Source organism: Embiotoca jacksoni, unplaced genomic scaffold (assembly GCF_022577435.1).
Source record: "Embiotoca jacksoni isolate LCO1_2020_lvr unplaced genomic scaffold, fEmbJac1.0.p SCAF_8, whole genome shotgun sequence".
Lineage (NCBI taxonomy): Eukaryota > Metazoa > Chordata > Actinopteri > Embiotocidae > Embiotoca > Embiotoca jacksoni.
This window is the reverse complement of record NW_027185436.1, coordinates 10567814-10585285: the sequence shown is the minus strand read 5'-3', so window position 1 is coordinate 10585285 and position 17472 is coordinate 10567814. Positions and strand designations below refer to the sequence as shown.

The 17472-nt window shown below is 40.5% G+C and overlaps 2 protein-coding genes across 2 annotated transcripts; both read left to right on the top strand.

Moving 5' to 3' along the window:
• Window positions 1–68: 68 nt before the first annotated feature.
• qng1 (Q-nucleotide N-glycosylase 1) lies at window positions 69–6140 on the top strand. The gene is made up of 6 exons (XM_069139031.1): window positions 69–1894; window positions 2858–3005; window positions 3745–3857; window positions 4535–4678; window positions 5235–5430; window positions 5541–6140. Exons 1-6 carry the CDS (start codon window positions 1649–1651, stop codon window positions 5768–5770), a joined length of 1077 nt encoding a protein of 358 aa, XP_068995132.1. The 5' UTR covers window positions 69–1648; the 3' UTR covers window positions 5771–6140.
• A 1013-nt stretch (window positions 6141–7153) lies between these two features.
• On the top strand, window positions 7154–17454 carry LOC138191875 (kinesin-like protein KIF27). The gene is made up of 16 exons (XM_069138936.1): window positions 7154–7178; window positions 7279–7688; window positions 8168–8368; window positions 8979–9964; window positions 10139–10282; window positions 10365–10541; window positions 11036–11211; window positions 11624–11715; window positions 11846–11983; window positions 12544–12758; window positions 13319–13378; window positions 13628–13798; window positions 13953–14144; window positions 14306–14521; window positions 15214–15412; window positions 15559–17454. Exons 2-16 carry the CDS (start codon window positions 7370–7372, stop codon window positions 16179–16181), a joined length of 3909 nt encoding a protein of 1302 aa, XP_068995037.1. The 5' UTR covers window positions 7154–7178; window positions 7279–7369; the 3' UTR covers window positions 16182–17454.
• The last annotated feature ends 18 nt before the right edge of the window (window positions 17455–17472 follow it).

Sequence of the window (17472 nt, the reverse complement as noted above, 5' to 3'; positions counted from 1 at the left end):
TGAGTGTGCTCGTTGAACCTTTTGTTTTACAGCCGGGTCAGTTTTCTGTTCTGTATTAAGTGATTTATATTTTTTATCTAAAATGTCAGACAATGACAAAGTCCAACATTTTTTTCTAAAGCTTAAGGAGATGTCTGCTCAATTGTATTTTTTTTTGTTTGTCCCAAAAACACAAATATATTCAACTTATTCTTGAAAGAAGCAAATAAAAGCAATAACTCTTTACATTTATGAATCTGGAGCAAGTAAAGGATTAGCATTTTATCTTCAAAAGTTGCGCATGTCAATTGTTTATTAAACTTCTTCAACAGTTTTCTGTCGATCGACCAACTGATTAATCGCCGATAGAAACCTTCATCTTGTTTACACACCTGGTAGGTCTAACAGTTTAATTCGTGTCCATTAGGTACCTACCCTGTGGATATGTTGACGTCATACTTGTAACGTTATTTGGTTCAGGGCGGTTTAAGAAATGTAGCCTACAATTATACGTGCAATTTTTTTAAGCTGAATTTTTGCGTGCGGAATGAATGCGATACATAAGTTTCCGGTTTCCTCTCCTGGCTTCTTGTGATTGGTTTGTCCCCTAGTGATGAGTACACGAGCGAAGCTGCGATTGGTCAACCGCTGAAAACCAGGTAGTGGAAACAGAAGTGCGGGCTTGCAGAGTAGTGTCCTTGCACTCATAGGTAAGTGAAGAATTGAATGGGTTTGCACAAGAGTAAACGAGTTGTAGCTGAACGGTTAATTTATATCGACAAATCTACGTCTGACGCATTGTTGGTGAATGTGAACGCTCAAGTGTGATCCGTATTAGTGGAAACAAAACAAAAATGTCAGCAACGCGTGCTCGGTTCGTGCATGTACGTTTCCCCGTTCAGTTTTTCAATGAAACGTAATTACGTGATCTAACCGGCCCACTGACTGACGTATACAGCTCTTTCCAAAATGACCACAAAAGAACTGAACTTGTGTTTTTCTTTTTTTTTTTTTAAATAGTAAATCATGTTAGTCATCAGAGAAATACCGGCGTAAATACATTTCATTCAGAAGGCCACTCGAGTTGTGCGTCACTGGCATCATTAACACACAGCTATTGGGCACTTGAGAGAAACGGATCGATATAATGGTGTCCTTTTGGTTTAAATGGTGGGGTTTGCTTAGAGGTGCTCCTGTCTGCAGGGCTGTTGTGTTTGTGTGCTGTTCTAATCAGGAAACCCCAGCTTAAGGTCACTCTGTAAGGAGTTTGGTATCCATCACAAATCTAGGAATGGTTTATTCCAAAGCTTCATCACTGCGCTAAATTCATGTATATGACGGTTACTTTGTAAGCTCTTGCAGGTTTTTAGTTTTACTTCTCTGCCTTCTTGATTATGTATTTTCATTCATTGTGAACTGCATTACAAAGCAGGGGGATCATTTTTAAAATGGTACTTCCCTAGATGTATGTACGATATTGGTGTTTCGGTATGAAATGGGCACAGGCATTTCTGTCATCCTGCACCCACCCATGTATGATCATAGAAGCCGGTCCTGTAGTCCCTACGTTTTTGACAAGAACTTGTCTCCTCTACTCTATTTTGCAAACATCAACAACTGCCAGAGGATATCATTATTTTGACTGTTTGTATAATGTATTCGTTTGTCCATGTGTCTTGCTTCAGTTGCGTTTTTGCCCGATACAGTATCCATCATGGAAAAAGCTCTGTTTCCCCGAGAGTCTGGCCAGTTCATAGCGGAGCGGAGTCAGGATGTGTTTGTGGATGACGAAGGAGTGCAGAAGGTGGCAGAGATGCTCTACGGTCTCCGACACAGCGACGATCTGACTGCCAGTGGCTGGAAGAAGGCAAACCCATTGGCCCCAGCACCCACCACTGACCAGGGGAGTTTCACAGCACCCAATTAGTGGACCACACACTACATAAAAGTTATTGTTCAATGGGAAATGGTCAGTAGTAGGATGACAAGTGATAATTCGAGGGGCTGACTCCTGGACAGCAGCCACAAATGTCCTCGAAGGATGTATCATGTCACCCGTTATTAATATCCGCAAGATCACAGAGAAACATTTTAGATGATTTGAAATGTGGCTTCTTCTTTTTTTTGTGTGTGTGGAGACAATATTTCTAAATTAGAAAAAATTTGCAGAGCTGAGTAATTGTCCCATATTACCTCTCAAAAAAGAGATTATTGTTATTTATCAAGCACACGTCAGTTATTTGATAGTTGCAGCTTATCAAATGTGTAAAAATGTATGCTGTTTTGTGTCATTAAAAACAGAAAAAGGTTGGGTTTTAGACTGTTTGGCAGACAAAAACAAGACATTTGATGAGGTTATCTATGGCTCTATGGAATAATGAGCATTTTTCACTCTTTAATGACATTCAAATGATTAATCAGAAAATGATCTGCACATTAGTTAGTAATGAAGAAAACCATTAAAAATTGTATTTTGTACTGTATTTGTAAAACATTGGTCATTGCCCCCCAATTTTTCAAAATAAAATTAGAGAAACTCTCAGCACTTGTTCATCTTTGTTGACTCCTACACTAATAAGTGAAAACTGTTTACAGAGCACAACAATAGGAACAATTGTCAATCCTAGAAATCTGTTATCATTGGCCTCACCATGTTTACGCAGACATCGGCCAAGTAAAAATTGGACAGGTGTATACATAGGTGTCTGTTTCTGGTGGCACACTGTGAAATTTAGCCAAACATAACGTCAACTTCAAGGTGAATTTTTTTTTTTTTTTGTTAAACAGCTTTATCTTTAAGCCATTGTGTATTATTAAAGTTTACGTTTCCAGCCGTTTTGCATTCTCTTCTAATCATGTCTGTATTTGACCACTGCAGGCATTAAATTGGGTGTTTGTGATAGATACCATGAACTTCTCCTTTTGGCCAGAGAAAGAAACTCAACAGTGTGAAGTGACCTATAAAGGGACCACGTACACAGGTTACATGACGCTGTGTGCTGCCATCACCAGGGCCATGGAACAAGGTGAGAGCATGTACGGTATATCACTGAATAGATCACGTGTGGACACCGAGATTTTGTTTTTTTGCTGTATTAAACAGGCTTTAGAACACTATTTGAAATGGGTTCCAAATAACACAGTTTTACACACCTGACTCCCTTAGGTGTAAAATTGTCTGATGCATCACAGCTGTTATTTAAATAACTCTTAAATGTTAACTGACATCTTTTTATAAATAGATTTATCCTTTTTGTTGGCTCGGTCTCTGGAGAAATAACAACACGTGATGTGAAAAGATGTCTCTCTTTCTTCCTCCATTCTGTGTGGTTTTGTCATTGCCACTTATTGTGTATGTGCCCTTTACTTGAACTTGGACTGCTGGGAAATTGCTTGTTGCTCTGCATGCATCTGTGCATCATTTATAATTAGCACGAATGACTCCGGATATGAATCAATTATGTCTCATGGAACAGTGCTCTCAATGTGTGGTCGCTGTGGCCTTTATAATTACAAAAGATTCTCTCAGAAATGCTCAGGTAGCTTTGCTCCAGAGCATGAATCTCAAGGGTTGACAGCGTGAGATCAGAGCAAATTATGTCGTTTCTAGCCTCTTGCAAGAAATGGCTACTGTGGAGTTATATTCTTGCTATTACAGCACATTATAACTTCATAAGTTAGTAGCTTTGAGAGTCCTCTTTCTCTCCAAAGGTTCCTGTCTAAAGATAACTCCTTCAAGCTGCTTCTCTTCTCCACACTCCACAGGTATACCCATTACTGATCCAAAGTACTTTTCTCAGATAAGTGTGGAGGAGCTGGGGCAGGTTCTTCGATCAGACAATGAGACACCCATGCCGATGCTTCAGGAGCGCCACCAGGTTTTGACATTATAATGATATGCAACAGTGATGGTACAGAGAAAATAATGATTCACTTAATCTACATGTCACTTTCAGTAATGATGCTTTACTATAACAATTTGACACCTTCAGTGCAGTGATGGAAAAGATGTCTCAAGATTGTGCTTTGCATTTCAACTTTCTGTTTAAAACTATACAAAAGTATCTGACACTTGACTTAAGGCAGCTTTCTCTGCAGTTATGTAGCACAAAACAAAAGCAGAGCTGTTCAATGTAAAGACAAACAGATGTTTTGAGGAAAACATCAGGAAATCATCGTATCTCTCTTGTTAATAGACTCAAGCAAAGATGGACCAATGACAGCCAACACATTGTTAAATCCTGCGCAGTACATACTAATGTCCTACGTCCTGTCATATTTCTATACAATATGGCAGCTGTGTGTATGTGTATCCTTTAGTCCTTCACTTGAGATTGTTTTACATTTATTTATTTTATTTTATTATGTTGCATATCTGAACATCTTTCAACATATTTTTACATATTAAGAAAGAAAACTGATAGTATAGATCAAGTAATTATTAATCTGCTGTTTTCCTTTTATTAGTGGAATTTGAAAGTAATGCAGCTCTGTGCCTCCGACTCATCTTTGTTGTTAAATTTCTACCCATCACATACCAAATTTTTCCAACAAGGTGCTGACCGAAGGCGGCCGTGTGCTGCTGGAACATGGCGGAAGCTTCCGGAGTTTTATCAGCCAAGCCGGAAACGACGCCCGCAAGATGGTGGAGCTCATTGTGGAGAAGATCCCCTCTTACAGAGACGAAGCTACATATGAGGTTAGAGTTTAGTACGCCCATTGCAAAATTGCAGAACAATTCATGTTTAGAAATTTGCAGAGAATTTTCTTAAAGACATGTACTGCATTTGCTGTGATTGTAATTGTTATGGTTTTCAAAAATGACCAGCTGCTAAATTTCTGCAGGCAAGACATGAAATGTCTTACGGAGTCTAAGCCAATTTTTGCTCCAGTTCATTGTCTGCTCTCAAATTCATTTTCTGCACCATGAACGTATTGTGTAGTCTCTTTGGATGTATAGTCTAATAAAAATACACAAAATGTATGAAACGTCATGAGAGCGCGTAGGAAGTGTGTGATCAAAGATAAATGTATGTATTTGGGGAACTTAAGATAAGCTGTGATGAGAGTTCCACCTCCTGGCCGATGATAGTGTGGCAACTTTCAAGCAGTAAAGGAGCAAATTATACTGTTTGCGCATACGTTGTTACAATGATATTATCTTTGTGTATGGACATCTGTCAAGTAGTAAACAGTAATGACTCAAGAAAAATTAAACAGATAATCGTGTGCTGTTGCCCCCCTGTTTGTTTCAGGGGAAAAGAATCTCATTCTACAAGCGAGCTCAAATCCTGGTGGCAGATTTCTGGGGCATCATGGAGGCCAGAGGACAGGGAGACATCCTTAACATGGACCAACTCACCATGTTTGCTGACTACAGGGTCCCTCAAGCAATTGTCTACTTAGGAGCACTACGATACTCTGACTTACTGATGGAGGCGCTGAAGAACGGTGAGACAGGAGTGTGTGTGTGCATGTGTTTCTCTGGTCAGAGAAAACAAATCATTTAAAAATCATTATCCCTGTGTGTGTGTTATGTGTTTGTCTCTCATTTCTCTCAGGAGAGCTGCTGTGTTCAGGGGACAGGAGGGAAGTTGAGATCCGAGGTTGTTCGATTTGGTCTGTGGAGCTGATCAAAGAACGTCTTTGCAAACTGGTGAAGGAGCGAGACGGACAAACTTGCAGTGTCAACTCAGCAATCATCGACTTTTACCTGTGGCCTTACGCCAAGCAGCATCACAAAGATATGGCCCACATTCCCATACACCACACGCGTTGTATTTACTACTGACGAGCTGGCTGGTAGCCGTACGTAGAGTATGCTGCACGTCTCTGTGTGCAGCCTTGGCACCGGTGCCTTTCTCTGGGATAAGGCCAGACATGTCTCTGTGCCAGATGTATATACAAACAGGCTTCTCTCTAGCTGTAATGGAAATAGGTGTGAAGCTCTCATTCAGCTTGTTTGTCTATGTAGGTATAACACTGTTGCCCATTTGCAGTCAATTCAAATGTTTACTGTTATGGAACATTTTCTAACAAACCTCTTACTGTAGCGTAGAGAAAGTGATTGTTTAATGCTATGCTACATTCACTAAACTATGTGAACTGATGGCAATTATTAAAACCGCATCAAAAATAAAATATTTTTGTTAGATACGGTACCTTTCTTTGTTTTTTTTAATCAAGTGTTGCAATGGATTAATAGGAGAACCATGTTTCCACATCATCTACTGCAGAGCTTAAAGTAGGATATCTCCAAAACAGCTTCTTCAAACATCATCTAATTTTTCAAGAGATTTATAAAGCAATACATTTTAAAATAATTATAAAATAATTAAAAAACAATGTTTTGAAACATCAGCATGAATGAATGATCGCAAAGATTGTTCAGAATGAAATCAGTATCTGTGCTGGTTAAAAACAGCTACTGTCACATTATTTTAAAGTGTTGTAATGTTTTTTTTCTCAAGTTGTTGTGTGTGGCCTACTGTGTAATTAGAAGAACAGTCGATAGGTCAAATTTTGTGGAGGCATTGATCTTTCCCCTCCTAAGGAAGAGGATGAAGTAAAGGCAGGAGAAGAGGTGACAGTCTGCAATAAATATATCACAAATATCATTTCTATTTGGAGATTTAGTGTTGAATATTTAGAAATATAGTAGAAGAGGTGTCTTTTAAGAAAGAGCAATGAGAGATTTTGAATGGATACTAGATATTTCTGTGTAGATAAAGAAATATTTCAGTAAATTTGGAAAAGAAACAAAGATGACTATCAAGTAGATCAATATAGTTTAAAATAAATAGATCATCATAAATCAATCATATCATCAATTAAAATATTAGTAAACACATAAAAGTAAAATAATAAATCAATATAGAATTTTGATAATTTCATCAACATCACTTTTAAATAGGCCTAATTCAATTATCTATCTAAGTTTTATTCATCCTGTTCTGGAATGTATCTCCGGTATGATTAGTTTTGTTTGTAGCCAATATACTCGAGACTGAATATAAAAACATCTGAAAATGCACAGGTAGATGCGGCGTCAGGCTCGGAAGATGGCGCTGCTGTGTTCACGGTGCCTCTCTGTCCGCCCTCCGTAAAGGCTCTTGAACGTCTCTTCCTGTTTTCCTCGACCGCAGCGGCACCGCGGCGGCGGTTTCCCGGGCAACCGAGAAGCGACAACAACCGAGATGGTACGAAGTTAACAACAACACGACAACAGGAGGGAAAAAAAAAAAACACTCGGAAGGTTTGTTTTCATTCCTTTTTGTTCATTGACTTGTCTTGATTTAGCATTAGATCAGCGATGAGCTCAGGAAAAAGAAAAAAAAGAAGAGTTTCAACATTACTAAGCTGTGAGACTCCGGGAACAAAGTGAAACTCCATGTCTACGATTGCATCCGTCATGAACGAGGTGTGTGTCCGGGTGGCGGTCCGTATCCGTCCCCTGCTCCCCAAGGAAGTCCTGCACCACCACCAGGTGTGCGTGCGGGTGGTGCCAGACTCGGCACAGGTGATGCTCGGCTCGGACCGACTCTTCTGTTTTGACCACGCTTTTGGACCGACGGCCACTCAGGATGAGGTGTACGAGTCCTGCGTCCAGCCCCTGGTGGAGTCTCTGCTCGACGGCTACAATGCAACTGTCTTTTGTTACGGACAAACAGGGTCAGGCAAGACATACACACTCGGAGGGGGAAACCAAGGTAAGGGTGGGTTTAAAGATGCAACGGGGTGGGGGGCTGCAGTTTTGACTCGGGGCAATCTATGGAGTTTAGGGAAGTGTGTGTGTGTGTGTGTGTGTGTGTGTGTGTGTGTGTGTGTGTGTGAGAGAGAGAGATAGTGTGAGAGGAGGGGTGGGGGGGGCGTATTATTTAAGCTTTATGCTTGAGGTGAGAAAAACTTAAAGGTAACCTTTGTAGAATTACACATTTTATTGAAAATTTCAAGCTGACACCCAAATAGGGTGGAGAAAAAAACGACAACATGTAAATGGCATTTATTTTTCAGATTGCTGTTTTTATTCCTGTAGATGATTAAATCATTTTCCTGAACAGTAACTTTCTATTACCCCATTGTTATACTTCAAACACGTCCCAGGAATTTTGACAGTAAATATTGTGTCTGATGTTTCTCTCTCTTATCCTCATAAATATGTGTTTTACTACCAAAAACCCTCTCTCAGATGAAGAGGGAGGGATTTTTGACTGTGTGGCACACGACGTGTTCTTGATGCTGGGGGAGAAGAGGAAGAGCACTGATGGTGTGGAGGTCACAGTGCGGGTGTCATATATGGAGCTGTACCGGGAGGAACTACGGGACCTGCTGGACCTGCACACCGTTCAGAAAGAGCTCCATATCAGAGAGGATGAGAGGGGAAACACAGGTAATGAAGACTTTTAGACTGACAAGCAGATGTTACAATATGTATTTTTACTTTTAGAAGTCAAATGATGGGAAGAGCTTTTAGAATTACCTAAAAAAAATAAAATCCTGTGTGGATTTTGTCCTTATATCCACTCCCTAAATATTCCTACTTAAGGACAAACCTACATGCAGTGCATACATTTGGGAGACTTGCAAGAGAAAGCTTGAATTAATACAGCAGAGTCCAACATACAGTACAATGGCTCCTAGCATGAAGTTTCAAACATGCTGTATGCACACTTCCCATCGTTCATCTCAGCAGGCAGTTAGAGATTTATTTATTCCAAGCTCACGAGATAATCGTGGTAAAATCATTCGTGCTGCAAAATACATGATATTTTGATACTCACAGGCTGTGTTTTACGTCCCATGTTTAGTAAACTGTTTATAATGGTTTTCAATTGGTTGCAGCCCCATTTAATGAATGGGAGACATGAATTTAGAGAGGATGAAGAAGTTATAGAAGTGTTCAAATTAGATTAGACCCTACATGTACATGTGATATACCCAATGTGGAATGTAACATTCCAGATTATTTGAGTAAAAAGGATCCTTGTGTGTGTTTTAAGTGGTGGTGGGAGCCAAAGAGGTGGTCGTCACCTCAGCAGAGGAGCTGCTCAGCGTTCTAGAGATGGGAAATGCCCTGCGCCACACCGGCACCACAGGAATGAACGAGCACTCCAGTCGCTCTCATGCCATCCTCACCCTTCAAGTCATCACATGTTGCCACAACAACTCCTCTTTAAAGTCGGTCCGCTCCTCCAAACTCTGTCTGGTTGACCTAGCAGGCTCCGAACGTGCTGGAAAAACTGTGACACAACTCAAAGAGTCTGCTCAGATCAACACAGGACTGCTTGCACTGGGCAATGTTATCCGGGCCCTCTCTGACCATGGTCGAAATCGCCGTGGCAACAGCTGCAGCAGTACACACATACCGTACCGTGATGCCAAAATCACCCGTCTCCTTCGTGATTCACTGGGAGGTACCACCCATACGCTGATGGTCGCATGCGTAAGCCCCTCCCATCACTACGTTGCTGAGACTCTGAGCGTCCTGCAGTTTGCGTCCAAGGCTCGTCACGTTCGCAACCGTCCAGGAGCAACGTCTACTCAAACAGAGGTTAAATCATGCTCTACAACCTGGCACCCCGGTGAGGCTCGGCTAGGGGAGCTGGAGTACGAAGTACAGACTCTGAGAGAGCTACTGAAAGAGAGGGAGACGGAGATGGAAAGGGGAAAGACAGGGAGAGGAAGTAGAGAGGGGGACAGCGTCAAACAGCCCTGTCAGACCAGGGGATCTGAACACGATAAGGTGAACCAAGAGGAACTGTCACAGTACCGGCTGTTGGCACAGGAAGCTGCAGCTCTGCTTGCAGACATCTCGGGCCCCTCTCCAAGTCATTCTTTCAGGCAACGACTGCAAGATTGGCAGGAGAGACTGACAGTTGTCAATCATTCACATCAAACTGATCATATGGACCTTTCAGAGAGGGATGGAGACCAACTTGACTGTGTTACCATTTTAAAACTCAGAGAAGAGTTGAACAAATGCCAGGTAATATCCCTTGTGATATCCTCAGTTGTTATCCCCTGAGAGCATGTGAACATAAACTATGCTGTAGATGCACTAGATCAGAGGAGTTACATTGGCAAAAAGGATTAGCGAGTCTTCTTTTCTTTTTCCCATCTTTCCTTCCTACCCTACCACATTTTTCTACTGTATCCTTAGGAAGCTCTCCATATAGAAGAGCAGCTGTTGGAGCAGAAAAATGCAGAACTGAGACAGGTAAAAAAAGAAGCTGAGAAACTTCTGCAAGAGAGAAAAACCCACCTCCTAGCGTCAGCTGAAGAAAAGGAGCGTACTCGTATACAGGTAGGAGAAGGACAGAATGGCATCCCTGCCGGGGTTTTCTTCATTGTTCGCATTCATGTACATTTGTGTGTAAATTGCTTAGGCAGAGCAACTGGTGAACCAGCAGATTCTGATTGATCGCCTTCGCAGCGACCTCATGACCTTTCGGGGCACAAGCTCAGGGGCAACAGTAGAAGCAGGGGCTTCTGGGTACTCGGACAAGAGACCTCACAGTGTTCCTTTGATCAGACACAGCTGTGTGGGCAGGCCTCCCAGGAAGGTAGGTAGCTTCACAATTTCCTATTTAACTGATCCACGCTGTGACTTATTTCCATGTTGTTGATACCGTTGTCATGGCAACAGTAGCTGCTTGAAACGGCCAGAAAAATAAAATAAGGTTTTTATACATATTGTAGGATTTCTAATTTCATTTCTAATGTCCACTGCGAGCACCTTTTTACAAAACAGTCAACAATGCAAGTATACACACGTGTAAATTATCTATCAAACTGTAAGGTGTAGTGTAGATGTGGCGTGACTGTAGGCGTAGCGGGTACGCATGGATGGTAGTGTGTTCATCAGCCGAATCAACTGACCCCTCATACACTGTTCTGCGTGTGTCTAATTGTTTGTGTGTTTGTCTCTTACACCCTCAGTTTTGCTTGTAACTTAGATTGTCTTAATTACTAAATAGTTTTGCTACATTTATGTGCATTCATATACTATTGTTCGTGGCTGTGCATATGTTTTGCCCAAATGCATATGTGTTTGTAGATCCACTCCAGCCCACCAGCCTATTCACTGGAGAGGGTGATGGCAGCTTTTAAGATGCGAGGTCATCTCCTGCTGGCTGAGCTTGAGGAAAAGGATGAAGTGTTCTGTCCATTCATAAAACAGCAGGCAGAGAGGAAAGACAGGGATGAAGAGAAGGATGATGGAACAGGATTTAGGTGAGAGCCTATATAATAAAAGGCTACTGGTTCTTTTTTTTGTCCAAACATCAAATAATTTGCTACAGCAAGCACAGTTTCAACCAATAGCCTGTGAATCATTTATGCAACAAATACTGACCAAAAAGCAGTTATATCTTTCAAAATAGTCACTAACTTGTCAAAAGTTCCCTGCAGATGTGGTTGGTAAGCAAAGATACCAGTCTCTATTATACAATGATCATTGTTAGGAGTTTCTCTCTTCTAATACAACCCATGTCCAAGAGTACAGTAGGTTTGCTACAGTACACGCCACAGAAATACACAAGTTTCACACATCAAGAATCTTTTGTCCAGAAGATATTTGTTTTAATCACAGCAGCAAGTTAATTTGAAATGACCTGCCTAATCAAATATTGTGATGTTACTTAAGGCGTTCTTTAAATCGAACGTGGACCAGCCGGCAGAAGAAATCACCTCTGAAAGAGAAAAACACAGGCGTACATCAACCTCAACGAGCCACAGGTATACTCTACATGCACTTACTCTGGTATTCTTTCATTTCCCTGTCCTTCTGTATTGGTTGTAGCTTGCGTTCCTGCTTCAGATCTTTTCCGTGATATTTAATATCCAGGGGCTCTTTCCTTCTTCGCAGGCAACGAGAAAAACCAGCTCAAGCGAAGCCATTTGAGAAAGGCCAGAATAAGAGCCAGTGTTACTGAGAGAAGGATCCAAGATCTATCAGTCAACATGCACATGAAGGAGCAGCTCATCAAAGATCTTAACAAAACTGGTGTGTTTATGTAATTGCATACCGTGTATTTCTGTGTGCAGTGAGTCAGAACAATGGAAAATGGTGGATTTGTTTGAGTATCAGATCAAGTGCGAGGAGTTTTGTGTGAGTTAGGGTTGGTAGAAACGTTCCTGCAGTACTGATACAAGATTCCTGTGATGACATACTAAAAGTACATTCTCATGACCAGGCTATAGTGATAATCTCATAATCAAATACATTATTATTTGTTTTACAAATTATTAAATAATATTTATTGTCTGCAATAGTGACTAGTTAATATATATGTATGCAAAGTCTAAAAAAGTCAAAGGTTTTCACATTTGGAAATAACAATGCTGTTGCAGCAAGAGCCCTTATCACTCCAAGGTCTCATGAAGAAGCAAACAGGTTGAACATACAGATTGGAAGTCACTGTTTCCAATGGGCAGCCTTATTCTTATATACCTTAAAATATTTGAAAACTCCTGGAAACTACTGTACAAAATCAGTGAATGATAACCTGATGGTTGATCATGTATTTCTGTGTTATTTTTTAACGTTGTGCTCTCGCCTGACAGACAGGGACTCTCAAGCAGTGGACAGGCATGACAGGCAGAGGGGTGATGGCAGGGAAGCCGACGTGTTGACGAGACTTTCCATGCAGAGCCAGCAGGTCCGAGCAGAGATGTACCACAGCCTGCGGCACATGAGACTGCAGAGAGCACAGCTTCAGAGCAGCCTCAGTCAGCTGAGAGACACCAGTGATGACAGAAATGAACTCCACCAAAATGGGGTAAACTGTGAAGATTTTTTTTTTTTAAATTGGCTTTGAGGAACATCAAACATGTTACACAATGAAGTGGAAAAGAGATGAACATGTTGAACTTCAGTTTAGTCTTGTGTTATTATCTCAGCTCTGTTGATCCAAACTTTTAACTTTGACTCAGTTGTTTTAATAATCATTTTGATTTGATTTTTTTTTTTGTATTTCCCACAGTCAGTTAAGTTTATAAACCTTCTTGAGAAACATATTGTCTTCACAGTATGTAAAAAAAATATGCTAAAAGTTACATTGATGGCTCTTACTGTAGGTTTTACTCTTTGTCAGTGATTTTAATGGCTATCTTTTTTTTCCAAATTGATATTTAACATTGGTTTTACTGAAATTTGAACATTTAATCTGGCTTTATCATTTAAAACTGTATAAAACCAGTTTGACTCTTACTTACCTAATCTAGGTTCTAATTAAACCTCGGTGGAAGTCACCGTATCATCCACATAATATCTAACAGCTGACTCATCATGGGTATTTGCTTTCTGAGTAAACACAATTTATGTTTTTGTTTAAATTAGCAAATTGTTGGAGATACGACCATGTGCAAAGGTTTTCAGCTTGAAAAGTCAAAGGAAAAGGTAAGACACATTTGTTATGTACAGATGCGCTATAAATTATCTGTTGGTTTTGATTTTGTCTCCTCTCAAAAAGCCATTTTGACTGTATTTCTTTTGTATACAACTTAGCCTTTTCCTGTTACTATGTCAACCTTTGTTTTTTTCATTGTCCTCATACCTTGTTAATTTTCCTCCCTCCTCCTTTGCTCCCACCCTCTTTGCTTCCTTTAATCCCTTGCCATTCTTTTCTCCTCCACTTCTTCACTGTAGCTGCGTGACAGTAGTTGGCTGGAGAAGGAGGAGGAACGGGCTCTTCAGAAGAGAGCAGAGCTGCAGGAGCTGGAGGAAGAGCTGAGGAGGAGAGAAGAGGTGCTCCTGCACAGGGAGGCCTGTGCGCAACAGAAAAACAAACTAGAGATCAAGATGCTCCGCTCCAGTCAGGTCAGACTGTGTTTTTATGACAATTTAATTGAAATATTGGAACTGTTTATTAACAATATTTATGGTTTAGGAGAACACATATCATATCATCAAAGCTGGAATTGGGATTTTTTTTTTTTTTTTTTTTTTTTTTTTTTTATCAATTACTTTTCAGGGCCTGAGTCAGGACCTGCTGCATGTGTCGATGCAGTTGGAATCTCTGGAGGAGCAGCTGCAGAGCAGCAGGAGTGTAAAAATGGTTGGAGGAGTTACCATAGAGGAACTTCAGAAAGAGAAAGACATGCTTCAAAAGAAAAGAGACACTCTAGATGCCCAGCTGAAGGACAACAGAGTGCTCACTGTGGAGGTCAGAAAGCAGGCAACTTTTTATGTATGATTTACATGATGTCGTTTTTGCACAGGTTTTGGTCAATTGTCCTTTTATTGGACCTGATTACACGAAGCTTTTATTGTTCATGAGTTAAGATTTCCTTTTGTGCACTTTGATTTATATGTGCTTTTTTGTAGGAGGAGCATTCCCTTCTCCAGCTTGAGGAAGCTATTGAAGCTCTGGATGCAGCTCTGGAGTATAAAAACCGTTCCATACAGGACAAAGAGACGAAGCTGTTTGTCACCGACTCATCACAAAGCAGTGAACCCTCCCAACTCTGTGATGTCACCAGGAAGCTGAAGGACCTCTCATCACCTGAGGCTTTGGAGCTGCTCCTCAAATATTTCAACAAGGTAAGAGAAAATGCATACGCACATATGGTTGTATGCACGGTTCACCTCTAAATATAAAACTGCGTACTGGGCATCCCTTCCATTCTTGTTCTTTACCGGTGCCTGCATGCTGTCTCTCTATCTTGACTCCCCTTCTGTTTCCCTTTCCTTTCCCAATAATTAATATTCACAAATAAATTCTGCGTTTGTTCGCTGTGTGGTGGCTGTGCTTTTCTAAAGACATGTTCATTCTATTGAAAAAAAATTATTTGACCATGGTCAAACAGAAACTGAATGCTGCCTTTCTCTCTTTCTGTTCCAGCTCAAGATTGGTGTTTTTCCATTTTGTCTTCCTCCCAGATTTGCCCTCCCTCCTTTCTTTTGGCAAAGGCCTTCTGAGAGTTAGAAGTGCAGCTGCACAATTTCTTTCAGTGCTTATTCTTTAGTTGTAATTCAATTGAAATTTCTTTTCCCTGAAAGCTCCCAACCGCGTCCTTCAGCTGGCCAGATAATACATCTTAACAGTAAACTACATCACCTTCTCTCCAGGAAGTTAATTTGCACCATGTTATACTATGATACCACTATGACATGATTTACTTCTTCTCACCTTGTTTGCTCTATCCTTTTCTCTACAACCGCTACAGGTGTGACATTAGATGTAATTGTGTTGTATGTTTTTCCTTTTCTTCCACGTTTGTCATCCTCTCTAGGTTGTCTGTCTTCGAGAGGCGGAGTGCCATCTACGTTTGCGTTGTGAAGAGCTGGAGCTGCATGCTGAAGAGCAAGAGGTGGTGCTGAGGAAGATGGAGGCCACCATGCAGCGGCTTGCCCTGGATGCAGACCGCCGGCTCACCGAGCAACACAGAGATCACCAGAACAACATCCAGCTACTGCTTCAGAAACTTAAAGGTGAGGAATTTAGGTCAACCTGGAGAAATCTATTTCAGCGTTAACTATTTTGTCTGATTTTTAGAGCAAAAATTGTTTAATGAATGGTGCGCTTTCATTTTTTTTTTTTTTAATCTCCCCATGTTCTTTTGTATGTGTGTGTTTAGAAGGTGTTTCAGGAGAGGCACAGCAGGCTATACAAGACAGACTGCAGGATCTGGAGAAAGAGCTCTTTTTCTACAAAAGTTCCAGTAGGCAGCTCAAAAAGAAACTCAAGGAAATTCTCAGTGACCGTCTACACCCCGATGATCAGCCCTCACTTACACAGGAGCACAGGCAAATGCATGATATGCAGATATACGCAAGTGCAAGTGAACCCCAGACTAATACGGATGAGGTGCAGACAAGTACACATATTGCAAAAACATACACAAAAATACACGCTGAGCAAACAGACAAAAAGACACACAAGGATTCTCTCACCAACAGATATGCACATGCAACGCAGTGTCTGTCTTCATGTCCTGACCGCCAAGCACTCAAACAGACAAAAATGCCCGAATACAACAATATACCGACACAGTCCCAGAGGAGGAGTGTTAGAGGTCAGTCTGAGGGTAGTTTAGAGATGACACCAGTCCGTTTGTGTCGCAGAGAGCTGAGACAGATCCCTGCAGCTGACCTGCAGGTCTCTGGCTCTGCCACAGGGAGGCGACAGTCTGTTGTGGATTCCAGCACAGAGTCAATACTAGAAGACTCCATAGAAGTGTCCAGGAACACTATAAGATGATGTTGCATCATTTGCATAACTCTTCAGTGGCTTAAATAGATGATGTTCCTTATGTGTCACTTGGCAGGAGTAGTGTCTACAGCAGAATCCCGCTGGGTGCTAGTAAATAAAGGGAAATGTGTTGTAGATAACGAATCAAATAACTCACTGAATGTGAATGAAGCATTATTCCTCTCATCTTAAGTATTGTGTGGAAATGTTTGTGTATTACTTTTGGGAGAATACATAATTTAAGGACTCTGGGGCTATGACATCAGTGAGAAGTGCCCACAAGTGCACTCAATGGCATCACACAATAACATCACAACATACTTAATGTGAAGAATTAGTTAAGTAACTTGAACTTTTTTGTTCCCAGTTTTCTTTTTTTTAATTCCCCATTGTCCTTTGTACAACATGTCCAATCTACTATTGATGTGATACCGCAGAATAGTAAAGTTTATGAGCGGGGGAGAAGAAGATGGAATTTAATCTTTTCCAGTTGAATCTTTTGTCATAACACAATCCTGTTATTTGTCTGTTTTCTTTTGGGGGTCACTGATTCCTCAGATCCTGTTTATACTAAATGTTGGTGAGTTTTGCTGTTCTTTAAAATAAGTAGCACAAGAATGGACTCAAACAATTACATGTAGAGAGAAATTTCCAATAATTTGGATGTGTGATAATAGAATAGACTAAAACTCTCCATTTTATGGTGATAGATAAAAGTACAGCACTATTTATACAATCCATGTTTTATGGCCCAGAATTAATTTGGAATCTTAATTTTCAAGCTCTTAGAAACCTAGAATCCTAAAAAAAAAGACAAATCACAAGTTTTAACAGCTGTCTTTGCAATGCCATTAATAACTCTGACACAAATACATTGCATACATGACATACAACCATACGTATGTTTTGTGAAAATGGGGTATTTAATGCAAGTATCAGCACTTTTCTAATATTATTTCTGTAGTCATAATATAGTAGTTCATTTAACTGTCATGATCTGCAGCCACTAAATTGATTCTCCCTGTTACAGCAATATTAGTTTAAAATGTACAATAAATTTGGGAAAAATGTTCATACACCTGTTGTAATCAAACAGTTCCATGTCTATTTATTTTTCAGCACTGTTGAGCACTTAAATTGGTCAGTAGATACGTTGTTTTCTGCACTACAACAACAATATAAAACTCTGTTGTTTTTTATATGTATTGAGGTTTTGATACAAACTTTGTGAGCACTTTAAGTGTATTGTTTTTATATTGATGACTGGGATTAAACATCCTCATATCAATAGCTATCTTTA